Below are 19,392 nucleotides of genomic sequence, written 5' to 3'. Positions count from 1 at the left end.
TTACACGTTCGTTACCATAGAGGGCGCTGTGGTCAAGGCCACTCCACAGTCGAACAGTTGGCGGTTAGCAGGCGGCTAGGAGCGGGACCCTTGAAAATAAAAAGAGCTCCCAGTGATCTCGTCCGCTCCGGGATGCCACTTTGACGCTATATTAGGCTCTACGTGATACTTTCTTGAGTATGGCTACATCGCGTTTTTGTTTAAAACTATATAGTTAGACTGATGCTGTGTCGGTATTTATTTTCAGTTGTTGCACACTAACGTTAAAGTATCACATATCGCGATGTCCGTGAACTCTGAATTGACTAGATAACTTTCTAATCTCACGTAATCTCTGCTACAGTGACTGCCTCGAGCTAGCTAGCTAAGATTAACTCGCCTTGGTAGTCAACGTTCGCTAGTAAAAAAGAGAACACAAACTCAGGACCGAAACAATACAAAATGCCCCCTAAGAAGCAACAGCTGAAGCCGACAGCAGCCAACGTCTCCAGCTCCTTGGACCTGGAGTCGGAGGACATCAGCCTGGAGACCACCGTGCCTACCACCGAGGATGTCTCCTCGTCCGATGAGCAGCGGGACGGCTCCCAGAGGGTGACCCGCCAGCTGATCGAGAGGAAGGAGCTGCTGCACAGCGTACAGCTGCTGAAAATCGAGCTTTCTCAGAAAAGCCTGATCATAGACAACATGAAGGCCGACCATATGTCCAAGGTAGAGGTGCAGGAATGCTGCGAAGTCAGAGATGAGATGGGCAGTGTTAGTAACATAGCAACATAAACACTGTGCATCTCGTGTACAGTTAGTCACCTGTGATTGTTTCCGTGCATTTGTTCTTAAATGTCAGATTGAGGATCTGGAGGAGAGGCTGAATGACGCTCTACATCAGAAACAAGTGTTTGCCCTGAGACTGGACAGCCAGCTAAAACTAGGTCAAGAGGAGAACAGGTGAGGAAAGTGGACAGTAAAAACGGTCATGCCAGTGTAATTGTTGATGTCTCTATTGTAGGGGTGCAACTAGCATTTTTTCGTTGTCCATTAATGTGTAGATTATTTTCTTGATTAATCAATTAGTTGTTTGGTCGATGAAATGTCAAAAAATAGTATAAAAAGTATTGATCAGTGTTTCCAAAAGCCCAAGATGAGAAGAGGACATCTTCAAATGTCATGGATTGTCATAGGGGAGTAAAGAAACCAGAAAACATCCATATTTCAGCAGATCGAACAAAAATTTCTCAAACTGATTCATCAGTTATCAAAATAATTGCCAATTAATTTAATAATTGACAACTAATTGATTAATCGATTAAGCTCACATGTGTTGTCTTTTAGAAAGCCGGTACTTCCATGCAGATATCCCGGTATCTGATCTTGTTTTTGTATCGTTATGAAATGTATATAAATATTAAATATTATTAAATAATATTAAATAACCCTTTTACATTTATTTTCCCTTTTTTTTCAACAGTTTTATTTAGCCATGCAGTCATTTAGAGTTATAAAAGTCATCTTGCCCAGCCACATTTAATACATGTCTCTGAATATCAAGTAAAATCCAGCTAAAACCCCACGCTGAGGAAGGCAGAGCCAGACATTACGAAAACTTGAAAAGGGATATGTATTGGTTGCATGAAAACCGCTTAACCAGCATGACCCGTGTTCCACCGAATCATTTATCTGGTTAACGTAAAACTGATCGTCATCACCAGGAAGCAGCAGGCTCTGCGTAAGCAAGAGATGGAGGCCATTCTGCTCAGGCAGCAGCAGCTGGAGGAGACCAACCGACAGCTGTGTGAGAAGGCTGGAGAGCTGCGGAGGTCTCTCAGGGATCTAGACATCTCCCAGGACAGGTACCAGGAGCTCCGCGACCTCCCTGACGACAAAATCTCCATACAGGAATACGTCGCTGTGAGTACCGGGGAGCTCTCCCTAAACTCTGCGCCACCATGCTGAGAGACGAGATGTGATGCTGCACATGATGAGGCTGTCAGGGAGTTTCCTGACATGCTGTCCTTTTTAGATGCGTTTCTATGAGGTGGTGACTCCTCTGCGGGCTCAGCTGGCTGAGCTCAGTGTGAAGAGAGGCAGTTTGACTGAAGACCTGGATACACACAGAACCCAGATGAAGGCTTTGATGGAGGTACCACACACACAAGCTTGTACTATACTTCTATGTTGCTATACCTTTAGCATTTTATCTCACCTATGCATGATTGTATTCTACATGTTTATATTTTTTGATGATTTTTCTTCTCTGACTGAATCAAATACTGTGAACAGTGCTAAGTTCAAACAAACACAAGTGTTGAACTTGTTAGTGCAGCACATCAACAAGGTGCTCTTTATGTGTTTGTGAGCACAACTATAATGTGTTCAGATGCATGCAGATGTTAAACTCACTTTAAGCAAACACTCACTCCTCCAGGCTTTGAGTCACGTATTTAGAAAGCGTACACATGAAGAACGCAGAAAGGGTCAAGAGGTTCAGTTAGCTTTAAACAGCTAAGTGTGAAAATGGGGAAGACATGTGCACGTGGTCTGAGCCACCTGAAATGTGTTCTGTTTACACTGGATGTATCAGTTACAGCTCACTCAGAATAGTCTTTTTCACAGCCTGCAGTGTTCAGAATGAGAGTGGTGTAGTTCACAAAATAATCCATCCAGTTAATCTAGTCCTACAGAGGCCCTGTAGGCATAAACGACGCACTGATGAGATAATGATACAGCATGCTGAAGGCAGGGTCAGAGTCTGGCAGAAAATAGTAGAATCCAGGCACGGACTGCTTGAAGCATAATGGCGATATTTTCTTGGTGAACGTGGGACCATTTGAGACTAAATGAGCATAATTTGAATACCACAGAGTGTCCAGACATTGTTGCTGAGCAGGTGTTTGCTTTTGTTTTGTTTTTTTTCTTTTTTTCTTTGATTCATCCAGCAGGTTAAATATTCATCAGCTCAAGATGCTTCCAGGAAAAGCGTGTGATGATTACTGCATGAATTTGCTATCAGACAATTTGCAGTCATGACACTGTTAAGACAGCATGGAGCAACATGCTTATGGACATTTTAGAAAAAAAGGTGTTCAGGAGGTAAAATCCTGCCCTGCGTATATAATAATATGAATGCGTTATGCAATGTAAATGTTGTCTGTTCTGTGTATCCGCAGAGCTACGAGGAGGAGCGGCGCCTACGCACTGAGCTGGAGCTGAGGAGCCAGAGGCTGACCCTCGAACTGGCCGATACCAAACAGCAGATCCAAGAAGGAGACTATCGCAGAGACAACTACCCAAACATCAAGCGGTGAGTGTTTGCCTGACTCCTCTGTAGACCCGCTCATGTGACGAGGAGGGGTCAGCCCACCTTTGACTCCACTGAAAGCTGCAGTACAGTTTTGTGGACTGTGTTCTTGAAATGGGACCCAGTTGACACTGAGAGAACGATACATGGAAAAAACATACTCACCCCACAGGTTTCTCTCTCCTACACCTGAGACCAGCTTCAGATAGGGAGTCTACCTTATTTCATTTGAAGACCAGACACAGAACTATGTGCTACTTGGTGCATTGAGTAGCTTAATTGAGCTACATGACTGTTATATTACATAGCCATCATGTAGGTTTGTTTGTTTTTTTGTTGTTGTAATAATTTCAGAAATGATTTTCACTTAAATCATTTTTTATGAAGAAATGTAATATAATTAATTCTAGTTTCCCCTACATTTAACTTCTAGATATGTAAATTCAAATGAGTGTTAACCTTTTACACTGTGGTTATAGTGAGCGTGACAACTTCGAAGCAGAACTGAAGGAGTTAACGAGGAGATTTGAGACACTAGACTTGACTCACACTGCACTGACCAGAGAAAGGAACACACTCAGCAAAGAGGTGCTTCACACACAACCAAACACACAAACACTTGCATGCACACACAATATTTTAAAGTCTTTCTGGGTGAAATGTGCTCTGTAATAATTTTTTGTTTTTCCCATCTTGGCCTCCAGGTGGCGACATTGCAGCAGTCAGTGACTCTCCTGCAGAAGGACAAGGAGTACCTACACAGGCAGAACATGGAGCTCAGTGTCCGCTGTGCCCACGAAGAAGACCGGCTGGAGAGGCTGCAGGTCCGGTTGATCCGCCACGAGGCTCATCAAATACAAAGTGCATTCAAAAACAGGAAGGCCTCATCTAACATGCATTCACTTCTTGTTTCTGTGGTCCAGGTACAATTAGAAGACACTAAGAAGGCAAGGGAGGACGCCTATGAAAAATATGTAGCATCCAGGTTAGGCTCTGTGCCAGAGAATATTAGTCTCACTGCAAACTGTTGCCAGTAGAAACCACCAAATGTTGGCATTGATGGTCTCATCTGCCATAACTCTGTTCATGTTTGTCTTCCTCCTCCTTCCACTGCAGAGACCACTATAAGTCAGAGTATGAGACCAAGTTGAGAGAGGAGTTGGAGAACATCAGGTTGAAAACCAGTCAGGAGATAGACAACTTGCAGAGAACCTCCAGGGAGATGTATGAGAGGGAGAACAGGTATCAGTCTTTCTTTATTTAACACATAAGAAACAGTATGTTGGTAAAAACAATGAAAAATATCAAGGGGTGCTATTAAAACCAGCAAAGGTCACACATTTTGTTTACGCGTCATAGCAATTACTATTTAGCTAGCCAATCGTAAAGAGAGGAAGAGCTATCACTGCAGATACAACCCCAATTACAAAAAGTTGGGACGCTGTGCAAAGCATAAATAAAACAGAATGTGATAACTTGCTAACCCTTTCTGACATATAGTCAGTTGAAAGCACTACAAAGTCAATTATTTAACGTTTCAACTCATCAGTTTCATTGATTCTTATAAATATTTGCTCATTCTGAATTTGATGCAGCAGCACGTTTCAAACAAATTGGGACAGGAGCAACAAAATACTGGGAAAGATGTGGAATGCTCCAAAAACACCTGTTTGGATCATTCCACAGGTAAACAGGTTGATTGATGACAGGTGATAGTGTCATGACTGGGTATGAAAGGGGCATCCTGGAAAGGATCAGTTCACCGTGTGTCTGTGTGTCTGTGTGTCACCAGGAACTTGCGTGAGGCCAGAGACAATGCGGTGCTGGAGAAGGACAGAGCAGCGGCTGCTGAGAGAGACACTCAGTCCAGATATGACCAGCTGCTGGAACAGTGAGTTTTATCATCCCTCACCAAGCATAAACAAAAATAAAACCAAACCTATCTGCATAAATAGAAACCACTAAAGGACAAGAGTATGTTTTTCTGTAGTTCAGTAAACTAACCCTCCAACATGGCGTAAAGTGGGAGCCAGTAAATTACACACAGTAAAAGCTGCTTTTTTGACCACCGTACAATTCTATTTTTTTAATGAAATCTCTTCACTTCACAAAATGTTCTTGATCTTGTTCTACCTGTCAGTATTCACCATTTCTCCAGAAAGGATTGCATCATTGGTAGTGCGTGGCACAACGTAAGCAGACATCAGCATGTCAGACAGCTGCGGTGGCTGTTCATGGGTTGAACTCTACTACGCACAACTATGACTGCTGTACTTCCTGGATGCCTTGTTAATAAGCAAGTATCAGGGATCAGGATCTTTACCTGAGGGCCATTGTTCAACAGTCATGAAACTCGGTCCAGTTGGTACAGTTTTTTTGTCATCAAGGTTAACCACATCATATTTCGAATTCATTCTTCATCTTTGTAGGGCAATCAACAGTGTGTTAGCATGTTGTTTATGTGGGCGTGATCGATAAAGCAGGCGCCATTGCCGTGCTTATTAACAACTTGTTTCTAAGTGTGTGTGTTTTGTTAACATATGCTATATATGCAGCATGAAATCCTCTGGATTTCCCTGAAAGCGTGTTCTTGCTCTGATGCAGATGCGTGAGCCATTGGCAGTCCGTCGTTCGTGCATGTTGTGGGTGCTGTAAGACTTTGGTGGCTGCAGTCTGTCTCTTGCTAAAGATCACACGAACGCTTTACTGTAACTGAGAGTCAGAAGGTCACATGGGAATTCAGAGTTCAGAAGGTCTGTTTCGTACGAGCTGATGACACTGGCCTGGCTGCCTGTCTCTCGGGAGTGAAATACCTTCAGTCCAGGCTGAATGCAAAGTAAGAGAGAGGATACTGGGTAGTTCTGAAGACTATTTAAACGCTGAAGAAATGTCCTTGAACTGGTTTTCAACAGCATCTTTACTTTCTGCAGCTCTTTTCTTGTTAGCATTAGACAAAGTGAGCTTAACTGTGAGTTTTGTGTTGTTTCTAATGTTTGGCCTTTTTTGTTATCGCTGCCAGGCGTGAGCCTGGAGGGGATCATGCGTTTGGTTGTGTGTGCAATCGTATATCTGCGCCTATATCTATGTCTGCAGCTAATATCAAATAGCACTGGACCATTCAGCCTAATACTTTTTGTGCACATTTATGACTGTACGCTCACAGTGATTCACAATTTTTGAAAAACTTTTTTTTATTTACTGCATAGTTTGACTGTAAACCGTCATTGATGGCTGACTCCTCACTCCTTTTTACCCTTCGACAGGAGCTGCACTTGTTTCTGCTATAGTTGACTCTTAAGTCATTCATAGTTTTGTGTGTGTGCTGGGATGCAGCTTTTTCTGAGGCCAAACCAGTGGGCCTTAAATTTTTGACAGCTAGATGATGATTTTACTCTGAATAATGTTTCCCCCTCACAATCCTAACAGCTCTGATGAAGTTTGAGACAGGCCAGAAGATGAAAGGAAAGGACCGACATAATAGGCTACTGTTTTTAACCAAAAAACGATGAGTGAAAATTATATCTATTATTGACAATAATCAAATGGGCCGATTGATGCTGAGGGTCTTTTGGATTACTAACACCTGTTTTGCAAAATGTAGATAAATATATTTATTCAGTGCCTTTTTATTGGGCATCAACCTCCTTAAATAAATGCTTCAGGGCACAGTTGTGCCTGTAAGACGCAGCTGAGGTATGAGCATGCACATCACCGTGTTTTGGATTTGTTCTTGTCCAGATTTGCACGCCTGGCAGAGACTTGCACTTCACTGAGTGCACTGTCCCAGTTTTGTTTCTGGTTTTATCCTATTAAATTCTAGTCGCTTTTTATTTATTTCCCTTTTCCAAACTTACCCATAGTGATTTGTGTCCAACCTGCTCGTCCCTATCTCTGCTCAAGGCAACGGGGCCCATCTCAGTATAGCCTCGAAAGGTGCCTCTGGGTCGTGGCCTTGTAGGAAGTTTCACATCTTGCTTGGGAATTGCAACAGATATATTGTGAGCCCTCCTTCGCACGTACACACATGCACACACATACTTTAAGCCTGCATTTTCTTATTGGAGGAGGTTTTCAGTCCGCCTCCTGAACCACTTATCCTGTTCTTCAGCTACATAAATATACATCTGTCATACATGAACAAACAATGTGTCTTTGCACCTGATTTTTGCAGTCACACACGCATTTTTGAAAGGAAGTATGTAGAGAAATATGTTTCCAAAACATGTCTTAGTTACATTGTTTCAACACTTGTAAGCTTTTTGTTTTACATTATTGTATCTGCAACAGACGGACAGAGACCCAGACACACAAACAGCAGCAGCAGCAGTAGTGTCCATGTCCTGGGTTACTACTACATGCCAGTCATTTCTCTAGATCCAAACCACCAGCTGTTGGTCTTTCCATACACACACGCACACGCACACACACACACTTCACTCTCCCTTGCACTCTGTCTCTGCTGTGATCACATTCCCTCTCTGTGTCGCATCACAAGCCAGCAACGACAGATGCTAGCCACAAGCCCTTAACCCCTAACCCCACGCATGCCCCTATTTTTGGGGCAAAGAATGAGGCGGAGAAGCTTGAAATGGCGTCGGATGATTGTAGCATAGAGGCTTGAATCTCAGCGATCTGTAGCAGAGCGCTGGCTAACGGGCCGGCTACGGCAATCTGACAAAAAAAAAGACAAAATGTTGAGAACGGTTATCCATTTTCACCTCTCCAGCAGACTTAAACTTGTTATATTGAAAGTACCTCCGGGAACCCCCGAGTCAGGCGCTCTTACTTACTGTAGCCATAAATATGCTGTTAAAAATGGCCTTTGAAAGGACAGAGAAGGACCGTGGCTGAGTAGAATCCTCAGGAAGAGAAAGTTACATTTCTTTTAGGAACATTTTCCTACTTTGCGTCTGGATTGCAGCCGCCAATAAAAAAAAAAGAAGGCATAAAATGTCGACCAAGTGTACATGTCTGTCACCGTGAGCACACAGCACAGGCCCGCGCTCGATGGATGATGAAATCCTATCAGGTCAGCTGTAATCGAGAGTTATTAATATTATCCAACCAACCTCCACGGTTTAAGAGTCTGTGTGTGTGTGCTCGAGAGCTTCCTGAGGAAGAGCTGGACTTCGCTGCCCGTCTGTGTTTTACTTTAAGGGGCGCAGCAAAAAATAATTTTCATTTTCTGTTGATATGTTTCAATTAATCAGGTAATTGTTTAGTCCATAAAATATCGGTGAATAATCCAAAATAGCATTCATAATTTTCTAGAGCATCAAGTGAAGTCTTCAAATTGCTTTTTTATCATGATGATACTCAGTTCAGTGTAGCTTCAAATACAGCAAAGCAGAAAATCATACTTTGAAAGCAGATAAATGCCTGAATGATAATAAAAAAAGGTAATCATTATATATAATTATATAATAGATTAATATTATCAAATGATCAACCGCTTATGTTCATCCTGTGCTCGGTTGTGTTTTGTTAATTTGTGCACGTTAGGATGTGTCGTCAGTACTTTTTAACGCTAAGGCGCTTTTAACTGTTTCCGCGCTGTGTGCCCAAACTTGCCCTTCCACAAGGCTTTGACGCGATGTTTCTCTGTGTCACCTGACAACAGAAACCGTAGAGTATGTTCTTCTCTCCTAATTACTGAACACTTAAGTCGGAACACCTTTCTCCAGCTGCCAACTACATTCATGACAGATCAAGATCAAGAGCCAAACGTTGCTGCGAGCGCCATTGAGAAATGCTCATCTATAACCAAATGATTTAAGACTTGGCTTTCCTGCTTGGTGACTTATTGTAACGCTGCAGTTGCCAAGCTGTTAGGTGTTGCAGAACACTATGAACATAAAAGCTCAACATAAGAAGTGTTCATTGCGCAAGGCACACCAAATCCACTTCCTTGCCAGTTTCCAAACAAACATGTTATCATGCAAATTATCAGCAAATGTAATTGTATCTAAATGAAGGAAGACATTGCAACATTTGTTTGAAACCACCGAACATGCCTGAGCTCAGAGCTGAGTTTACCCTCAGTGTGAGTTGCAGTTGCTTAACTATCTAGATGTGTTCACGTGATCTGTTTGCACAAAAAGAACTGTACTTTTTTTTTAATGCACCTACTTGTACATTCACCGTCAGCGAGGTGTGTGTGTGCATCCATGCAGGTTTCGCCAGCTCCAGCTGGGCACCGACAGCCGTGTGGCAGAACTGTCCGGCCAGGCCAAGCTGCACGCCTTCGAAGCCGAGCGCGCTCAGATGGTCAAGGAAGAGACGGCTAAGGCCCTGGCCCAGAGCCAGGTGGAGTGTGAGAAGCAGCAGAAGAAACTGGAGGTACTCTGAACGTAAAGGGGAAAATCAGAAATCCCACTTTGCCTCATTATCAGCATTCTCAACAGTAAGCCCTCATCAGTATAACTGGAAAAGACATAGAAACTCACTTTCAGCGTTTGCTTGTAACGTAGGTCTTCAGTCACGTTCAGTCAGCGTGTTGTTGATGTAACATTCATTTATTACACTTCGACTTACTGAAATCAGAGTGTCAGCATTAAATGCCACCACTCATTAACAATGTGGAAGCCAGGAAAGACGGCGGTAAACTTACTCACTTGCTGCAAAAATCACACGAATTAATACAACCAAGAATTCACAACGGCTTAAAATCAGTGCTGTGATCACTTAGGGAAGCGTCCACCCACAGTACTGAAAGATAAACGGTCTACTCTCAGGAAAATGTCTCTTCAGTCTTTGTATGTCAGTCCAGTGGCTCCATTCTTATCTCCGTCCACTGTAGCACACCCATTTATACAAGAAGTTAATTGAGTGCACATTGTTCTTGATGTCTGAATGCACTTAGCGGAGGTTCACGTCTTCACCTGTCTTTAACCCTGTCCTGCTTGCCAGAGGGGCATGCATGGTGTAATCATGCATCGCACGTGATCGTGCAAGGAAGACGGAAGGAAGACGATCTTTTCTTCTTCTCTGTGAATGAGGAGCTACATTAGGTTTTGTTGTTTAGCTTTGGTTTTGTTCCGGTTCTTTATAATAGTGAGGTTTAAAGCCAGTCTGGGATAAAAGCCCTTTCATTAATTTCTCCTTGTTTCTTTTACTTGTGTCTTCTCTGTAAAATCTCTCTAAATCTCTTTGTGAATGTTTTATTTATTTTGTAAACATTTGTAGTAGATGTGGACAATGTAGTAAATCTACATGCATAACTTTCGCATTTACTATGGTAGCAACTCTGAAGGACTAACAGCAAGAGTTTTGTTGAGCTTCAGATTCATATTTAGTTTGAATTAAATATTTTAATCATACAAATTGCAATAAAAAGTATGAAGGCACATCATTTTAACTGACTGATAGTGCTTCAACAGTTTTTTTCCTTTTTGTTTAAACAACATAACACAACAATAGGAACAACACCAGAAAAAGGTTTGTTGTGTGTGTGTGTAATAATATGTATTAATATATATAATCAGGGAAAAACACACACAACCAGTCTGGAGATATGAAGCTGTTGTTTTTGTTACACTTGACAGAATGTAAAATTTGCATTAACATTCAAAAGAAATGATTTTTCAAAAGGCCACCACAGAAAACCGTGCTGAAAGTTGTGTTATTTGCTCTCTGCCTCCCCCTGCTCCTCTCCTGCTCCTATCTTTCTCTCCCTCCTCTCCTCCTGTGCCTCAGCTCCTGACCCAAGAGTTTTACAGACTGCAGACGTCATCAGAGAAGCGGTCGGCGGAGCTGCGAGCTCAGAATGCCGAGCAGGCGTCTCGGCTGGAGACCTATGAAAAACTCGAGCAGGAGTTGGACCAAGTCACCATGCAGGCTGCTGAAAGTAAGAACATAGCATTGGCCCCGTAGTACCCATTACATTACTCACATTACTGTGAAGTCAGAAAAAGAAAAGCACTGATTCCTTCAGATGTCTTGGTCTGGCATCAGAGAATGTGTATAATTAAATGGGCAGATAACATCGCATTGGATTAAGACATGAGGAACAATAATGGAAAAATATGTAATTGCTATTGTGCAGTTGTAATGATAGATGGGACAGAAGTTTAGAAGAATAGAAGGATGACAGAATTTAACTGCAAGCAGGACAAATTAAAAACAACCACAGTCTTCCATATTGTTTTCATAAGGGTCCTGGAGAGGTATAGACAGCATTAATGTGTTGCATTTTATTTATCTGTTGCCAGTTGAGGATGAAGAGGAGGCAGAGAGGGTTCTGTTCTCATACGGCTACGGAGCCAACGTCCCCACAACGGCCAAAAGAAGACTGAAACAGAGGTACAGGACACGATACACTGGAAACAAAACTGGAATACAAACTGGAATTTGCTCATATTACCACTGTGTGTGCTTTTTTCTAAATATATTGTATGTATGCTCATATAGTAGCATGCTGATATATCAGGACTTCATAAAATCTCAGATGGCCCTTCCTGACCACAGCAAACATACATTTTATGTCACCAAAATGCAGTCTGTCTATCTGTAAGGTGTGACAAATATTATGAATGCATGTTCTCTTAATTTTAACCATTATGTTTTTAAGGTCAAGAATATGCTTGACTTCGAATATACTCCTGGAAAAATGCTGATTTTCAACATAATCTTGTGTTTTGTGAACACAGTCACTCATGTAAACCAAAAATATTTTAATATTTGAAATGAAACGATGCTGTTTTCATATTTGTTTGTTGCCATCAAAATGAGTAAGTATTAAGTAATCGTCTTTAATTATGTAGCAGCCACAGAAAGTGCCACGTGTTTGTCACTGAGGTTAGGGTTGACCATGATAGTTCATCAAAAATGCATCTACAAAACACAACAACGGTCATTTTTGGCAGTTTTCCACCAGGATCATTCCTGTATGTGTTTTTGCAAGGGAGTACTGGAACAATAAGGAGCAGCCTCAGCGAGCTGCTCAGTGAAGAGTTGCAGATGACAGGCTGCACACCTGCAGCGGGGTAATCCACTTTACCGCTGCCTGGTGTTGTGTGGAAAACTCCATGCACTGTGTGCAACATGAAATATGATCACAGTTGCAGTTGTTATCGGCTGACTTCTTTATAAAAACAACACTCGACAAATAGACCAGTTGCTCTCCTGTTGTATTCTGCTCTACTCCTGTTTGCTGTAGTGTTAAACCACACACTGTTACCACGGTTTCCATCCTCTGCAGTAGGATGAATTGTGTACAGTGTTGGGCCGTTTTTTTTTTGACAATTTGATTATATGATTGAATTATAATTGAATTTATAATATTCAATAGTAGCCTCTTCTCCTTTCATATATCATCTAGAAGCCACCAAAGGGAAAACAATTCTAAGTCCTTTCCACAGTCGCTTCAATGTGCATGTTCAGTCTAGATTTACATCTTAAAATGGCAACAAATACTTTTTTTTTTTTTTATGATTCACAATTTATTGGTTTTTCACACTGAACAGGTATACATGTATACATGTTGTAAATGCCGACAATACAGCAATGTTGAGAATTGGATATAAAAAGTAAGCAAAAACTGTACAGTGTTTGTGCTCTAGTATATAACAAAGAAAAGCAACAATAAGACAAAAGCAACCCAACAAGAAACAGGACAAAACAGCACAAGGACAATGAGAAAGAGGAAAAAAAAAAAAAGAAAGGGGGGGGGCAAGAAATACCAACAGCTCCCATGATTACGTGCTCAGCAACAGTAGGTGTCGTTCCCATTTCAGATTGAGGTATTCCATGCTGTGTGGGTGGGAGGTCATCGAGTAGGGACGGGTCCACCAGAATTTACAGACTCTGGGAGAAAGGGATGTCACGTCCTATAATCTTTGTTACATTACTGTGAATTTCAAACCAAAAGTTTTGAATTTTTTGACAGCTCCACAGCATGTGAGTTAAGGTACCTTCCCCGTTCTGGCATCTCCAGCAGTCTGGGTCTGGCTTGCAACAATTACTTGGTTGAACTTCAGACTCCACGCTTTGTCTTTGGTTTGAAACATGCATGCACAGCCAAAAGCTCAAAATTCTCCCAGCCGTTGGTCACATATCGTGGAGGGTAAACAACGTGGAGGTGCACGCTAGTGTAAACTTGTTGGCGTTGTCGTGTTTTGGGATTTCCAAAAGTGTGTTTGTGTGGCTGTTTTGCAGCGTTCACCTGGCCCGCAGGGTGCTGCAGCTCGAGAGGCAGAACACATCACTGAGGAGAGAGCTGGACAGCCACAAGTCACAGACAGGACGGATATCTGAAGAGGTAACCACACACACACAAATGCACGCGCACAGTAATGAGATGCGTGCCTGCCTGGGGACGGTCATTAATGGAATTACATCTAATTTAGCGTAATTTAAAAAAGAAAGAAAGGGGGGGAAAAAACAGCAACAACTCAAAGCTCTGCAAGCCGGTACCTGCAACGCACACTTGTTTTCCCATCATCACAAATCTCCCACAGCAGCTCAGTTTATGCTTATTCCACAGCTTCTATCAAAGCCATGCTGATTTATTTTAACTGGCTTTTACCTCTCTCTGATGACATAACAGTGATTATCTAAGAGCCAAGCTCGATAGCTCCTCTCTCATCACCCGCCGTCTATCTCCTCGCTACATTGCACGACACTCTGCTATGAAAGTGAGTGTCGGCAGCACGTCTAATTGCTCTCTTGAAGACAGCGGTGACATCAACCACGTTTAGAGTAACTTTTCTCTCTGACGGGGGGAAAAAAAACGGCTGACAGCTTGTGAGGCGCCACATACAGTATGCAATCAAACACACTTCAGGACTCATTGACGAGAGCCTCTTCTGCTTATTTTTATCCCGAAACTTTAACAACAGTCGCGTGAAGACTCTGGATCGTCCTCTCAAGCCGTGCCTGGGAAATGACAGGTTGTTTAAGAGCGGACACAGACGAGCGAGAAGTTCGAGCCTCAGTACCCGTCACACTTGTTGACACAGTGAGAAACAGTGCCAAAAGCTGTGACGGCCACGCTCTTCAATCTCCCAACAGCTCACCACACCAATCATTAAGGCTTTTGTTGTGTTTGGCACACCACGTGCGTGCGTGTGTGTGCAACGCTGAGACTTTAATTTTTGGGTGTGTGAACTTCACAAGTCTGCTGCTCGTCCTCTGATGCTAAAAGTCATCCAGTATGGTTTGAAACTATGTGAATGACAGCTGTGGTAGCCAGTGCGCTTGCCTCCCCCACCCCCCACCCCTTATTGTGTTGTCAATAAGAGGAAAGCTTGTGCAAGCCAGGCTGGGCAGATTTCAGACTAAATAAACTGGCCATTCAACTGTCAGCTGTGATTGACTGGCACTCATCTGGAATACCTCATAATTCCTCGAGTATGAAAGGAAAGGGTGAAATACTATACTTTTTAGTCACTACACAGAGCAGGGTGTTAACCACTTAACCACCCACACAGATGCCCTGACTAACTAGCTATTGTCCTTACCCTCCCACCCAGATTTACTCACTACTGGCTGACTGTAAAAGTGGTTTAATGAGTAACAGCCTAACTTTATCTATTGTTTAGCAGATTAAGCATGATACTGCCTGGACAATATTGGATTATGTACAGTGCATGCAAAGGTGCTTTTTCTGACAGTAATTGCAAGAAAGAGGTTGTTAAGATTGTGAATTTTCATTGTGTTCCAACTTTATGGCTTCATCTTTAGTTAAAGTGTGCTACTCCTATTAATAAAAAGGATACAAGTCGGATCCACCTTCATAAAACCTCACATTTACAGGCACGTAAGCCACTCCTGATGACATCAGAGTTAAGATAAAATCTTTGTTGTGGTTGTTGCTTCAAGAGTCATTCACAAGTTTCGACAGAATTGTATTATTTAATGTTATTAGCCACACATGATGTCAATTTTAAAGTGGGAATGTTCCTTCACTGCTAACATCAGCGATTACGAGTGAATGCTAAAGTCATGTCCTACATAATGAACATCGTGTTGACAGATGTTTAGACTCTTGTTGCATCGTAAATTGTGAGTGACCCAAGTTGCCCGTGACTTAGTATAAGTGAAATAATTGTTTGTTTAAATGCTCAATTATGCATAATTATGTTCCTCAGTTGTCGGCAGCCAATCAGCTCTTACAGCAGACGCAGCAGCCCTATAGCTACCTGATTGAGACGGTGAGACAAAGGGATGCACAGATCCGCACCATGAAGGAGTCGATTACATCACTTGAGGACAATGTCAGGTACAGAACACACATTCACAGACGAAAATTTTTTATTAATTGAAGGCCATCAAGTCTTCTGTGTTGCTTGCCAAACCGTCTCTGTGTTAGTGAAATTCTTTACATTTTGTATCTTGTAATTTTCTCATCGTGGTAGTACACCATCCAGCGCCTCCCCGCCCTGAGGCGTCTCTGCTTTACAAGTATCCGCCTTTGTCCTCTTTTGGCCCTCTCACACCTACCTTGTTCTGTCTTTGCGCAAACCTGCATGTGTGCATGGGTTTGTCTGTGCCCAGTATGCATGATGTTCTACATCAGCAGAACCTGCCGCTGACCTAAACCCCCCTTGGCCTCCCACTGTATTTTAACCTGAGAAACATGCAAATTGACAGACTGCAGGTTTTCTCTTGCTGCTCGCTGAGCATTCACCTGGGGCAAGCTGGAGAGTGGAAAAAAAAAGCATTAAAATGCTCTCAAGCTTCTCAAACCTCCCCATCTGACAGAGATATTGAAGTTTTCCTGTGGCTACTCAGTGCTCTCTGTTTAACAGCAGAAAGACAGCTCGCGGGAGATTCTCACTTGATGTGCTACCAGTCTCTCTGTCTTAAGCATAAATTGTATTCAGTTTGTTTGGTGATGTTCCAAATCCACTCTGCTCAGATCAGCTAACAACTCCGGCAGTAAGACCCACAAGTTTAAATCTTTTCTTACCAGGGCTCTCAGTGGTGAAGCTACCAAGCTGTTGTTTCAAGATTTGCAAGCTGATTTGCTTTAAAGCACCCCCATTACAAGCTCCTGCTTGTATGTTTCACAGCCCCAGGAAAAAACACTGGAACAGTACTGTAGAGAGCCGGAGTTTTCTCACAAGATGTAAGCCTAACAAAGTGGTAAAAAAAAAATGAAATAAAAGCAATTGATTATTTGGTAAATTTTAGAAATTCATGACTTGCATGTTTAACTTATTGTTTGGAGGTGGATGCCAGTGATCTACACTGACAGCGCTAGTAAACCTGCCACATAGACTGATTTATAGTCCAGCACTTTATTTTGTTGTTTTTTCCCTTTAATCACACCGAGTGCACAGTCAGACATTAAGCAGTGTTCAAATCACAAATGTATGATCAGAATTCTTTATTGATCTCTGAGGGGAAATTAGGTAAACACCACACCTGACACCTGACCCTGTGTTGACCCCAGCCCGACCAAAGGACATCTACTGTACACAGTATATTACACTATTTCTAATCTTGCAGTGTCCTGCCTTCAAGATTCACATAAGCGTTTGTTCAGTGATTCACAGGACTAAATTGTTCAAGAGGTGTCACATGACCCTGTAGCTATGACATTGTATTCATAGCTTACAGGAAGTATAGTAGTGTTTTCTACTATTAGCTCAAGATCTGCTCTCTCTGCCTGTTTTTGGATGTGACCCCAGTTCTCTGAGGAAAGAACGGACAGCTCTGCAGCAGGTGAAAAACAACATGGCCGCCGATCTGGAGAGACTCCTCAACCACCGAGAGGTACACACAACGATGGTGTGTCGCTGTGGGGTGCTAGGTGTTTGTTATGTTCGAAATTTGATGTTTTTCTTGCGGCGTCTGCATTCAATGTCTCTCATTCTATTCTAGTATACTAGGCTTTTTCGAAATGGTAAGAAAAAGGAGCAAATAAAGATTGAAATTAAAGATTTATTAGTAAAACCGCTGTGCTGCAGCACACTGGCCATTGTCTGCATTTGACACAGACAGACATAAATATGAAATATTTTTTTATTGCAGCTGCAGCTATAGTTTATTTCATTAATCTTACAGTTAATTGTTTGGTCTATAAAACATCAAAAATTTGTACCAAAAAAAAAAAAAAAAAGTCCATCACAATTTCCTGCAGCAGTCTTCTTTTGTCCAAACACTCCAAAACCTTAAGATAGTTCATTATAATTTCAGAAAATGAAAATCCAACTAATCTCACTTTGAAAACCTGAAACCTTTTTTTTTTACTTGACGAGTGACAAACAATTAAATTCTTATTAAAAAAGCTGCTGATCAGCTTTCTGTTAGTCATCTAAATGATAAATCAACCAATCGCTGCAGCTCTGCTTCCTCTATTAAATCTTTTGATACTCACACAAGACGCTTCCTTCAAGATGTGTGTGTGTGTGTTGCGTGTGTGAGTGTGTCACCCCCAGCCAGCCGTTTGCTGTATGAAGTATGTGCCCTGTCATAGACAGCTGTTCCTCAGGCTGGCTGTTTGGGATGCCACCAGGGTGCGCGTGTGTTTGTGTGCGTGTGTGTTTTTGCGTATGTGTGTGTGTTGGTGCGTGTGTGTGACATGCCAGGGCTCATGTCCTCAGGGGTGATAAATAGAACCGTGAAATGGCCCAGAGTCCTCCCCTCCTGCCCTGCTGCCACCCTTGCAGACCCTTGAGCTTGTCGAGCTTATTGCAAGTCGTCCCAATGTTGGACTTCAAGAGTTCAGCCGTGTCGGCCTGCGGTTCAGGACAAACGCAGAAAGCAGCAGTAAAAATTCTTCAAAACATACATTTTAAAGCAAACTGCTGAAACATTAATTTTTTCATTGTGGTATTTCAGTCATACCTGGTGATTTAGTTGAGATCTCTGACCTTTTGAACACTACACTCCCACTTATTTCTCATAAAGATTCCCCTTTATTGTTTTACCCTTGTTTATCACATCCCTTTTTTATGAACCATGCGATTCTCCAGGAGTTGGCGGTGATGAAGCAGGTCCTGATCAGCATGCGGTCCAGACAGGGAGACGCTCTCAACCTGTTGGAAACAAATAAAGCCGGAATTAGGACATCTGGTGCGGGGAAACACCAGTCCAAACGCATTAGCAGGACCACAGAAGAAGAGTCGCCAAACAAGCCCAAACCCACTGTGTTTGTAAGTGTCTTGACTTGGCAACACCCTCGAATGAGTCACACCGCTTTAACCTGCCCGGACGCACGTTCGGACGAACGGGCAGGAGGTTGACAGGAAATGACATTTAGTTTCATTGGAGCTTTTCACTGCGGTCAGCTGAGCAAAGATATGCTGTAGTTCATCTTTGATTTATGAGAAAGTCAAATAGGTGAGAATATCTGAAGAGCTGCTGCTGTCAGGCACTCGCTGCTTTTCTAACCGTCGTTCTTCCTCTCTGTCTCCTTCTTTTGCAGACCAATAAAGAAGTTCCTGATTGGTACCAAAAGCTGAGGCAGACACCCAAATGAACTATCGTGTGCTATTGCTGGTACTTTTAATTGTCACTCAGGGCTTTAACAACCTCATGTTTTATCAAGGCTTTTGTACTTCAAACGTGTAAATTACACTCCTTTTCTAATTTCAACAAGTTTGGAAATACAAAAGCAGAAATTGTTGCTGGTGTCCGAGTGTTTTGTTGATTTTATCCTTGGTTACATATTGTTCAGAGAGGATAAATTCCCCGCGAACTGGTCCAAAACCAGAGGTATTACCTTCCACGGGGTACACATTCCTAGCTAACTGACTGCCCAAAAATTCCTCTTTCTTGGCAGTGGTCTATTTTATTAGGTCTGTCTATCATTATTTCCTCATCTTTTCCAGGTTTGCAGATACTGGTGGCTACAGACAAACACCATTGCAGGAACCTTAGCCTCTGATTTGCACAAGCTGAGGCTCCTTTGGCTTTAAATATAGACATAGTAGGCATACCTTTATCATTTCAGACCGTGTTCTTATCGGTGTCATATTAAACTCAGCCAGAGAACTGCTTTAAAGCTGATTTGTCCTTTTCATCAGGTTTTTATGCTTTTCTAACACTTTTCTTAGTTAGCCTATAAGTCCTTCACAATGCACAAGCGTTCCATGTTTTATGAAACAGCTAGATCATAAAATACATTAGAATCACTTGTATGACTATACACT

At 42.3% G+C, this 19,392-nt stretch overlaps 1 protein-coding gene across 1 annotated transcript; it reads left to right on the top strand.

Annotated features, from left to right (window-relative positions):
• The first annotated feature begins 65 nt into the window (after positions 1–65).
• pibf1 (progesterone immunomodulatory binding factor 1) lies at positions 66–18,861 on the top strand. Its single transcript, XM_041947638.1, has 18 exons — positions 66–708; positions 842–942; positions 1,704–1,902; positions 2,015–2,134; positions 3,162–3,295; positions 3,772–3,880; positions 3,997–4,116; positions 4,216–4,277; positions 4,409–4,534; positions 5,085–5,183; positions 9,466–9,631; positions 10,988–11,138; positions 11,503–11,593; positions 13,448–13,550; positions 15,382–15,512; positions 16,927–17,011; positions 18,214–18,393; positions 18,666–18,861. Exons 1-18 carry the CDS (start codon positions 442–444, stop codon positions 18,717–18,719), a joined length of 2,298 nt encoding a protein of 765 aa, XP_041803572.1. The 5' UTR covers positions 66–441; the 3' UTR covers positions 18,720–18,861.
• The last annotated feature ends 531 nt before the right edge of the window (positions 18,862–19,392 follow it).

The sequence above is a fragment of the Chelmon rostratus genome, chromosome 11, assembly GCF_017976325.1.
Source record: "Chelmon rostratus isolate fCheRos1 chromosome 11, fCheRos1.pri, whole genome shotgun sequence".
Taxonomy (NCBI): Eukaryota; Metazoa; Chordata; class Actinopteri; order Chaetodontiformes; family Chaetodontidae; genus Chelmon; species Chelmon rostratus.
The sequence above is the reverse complement of the archived record's forward strand: the minus strand, read 5'-3'. Positions and strand labels throughout refer to the sequence as shown.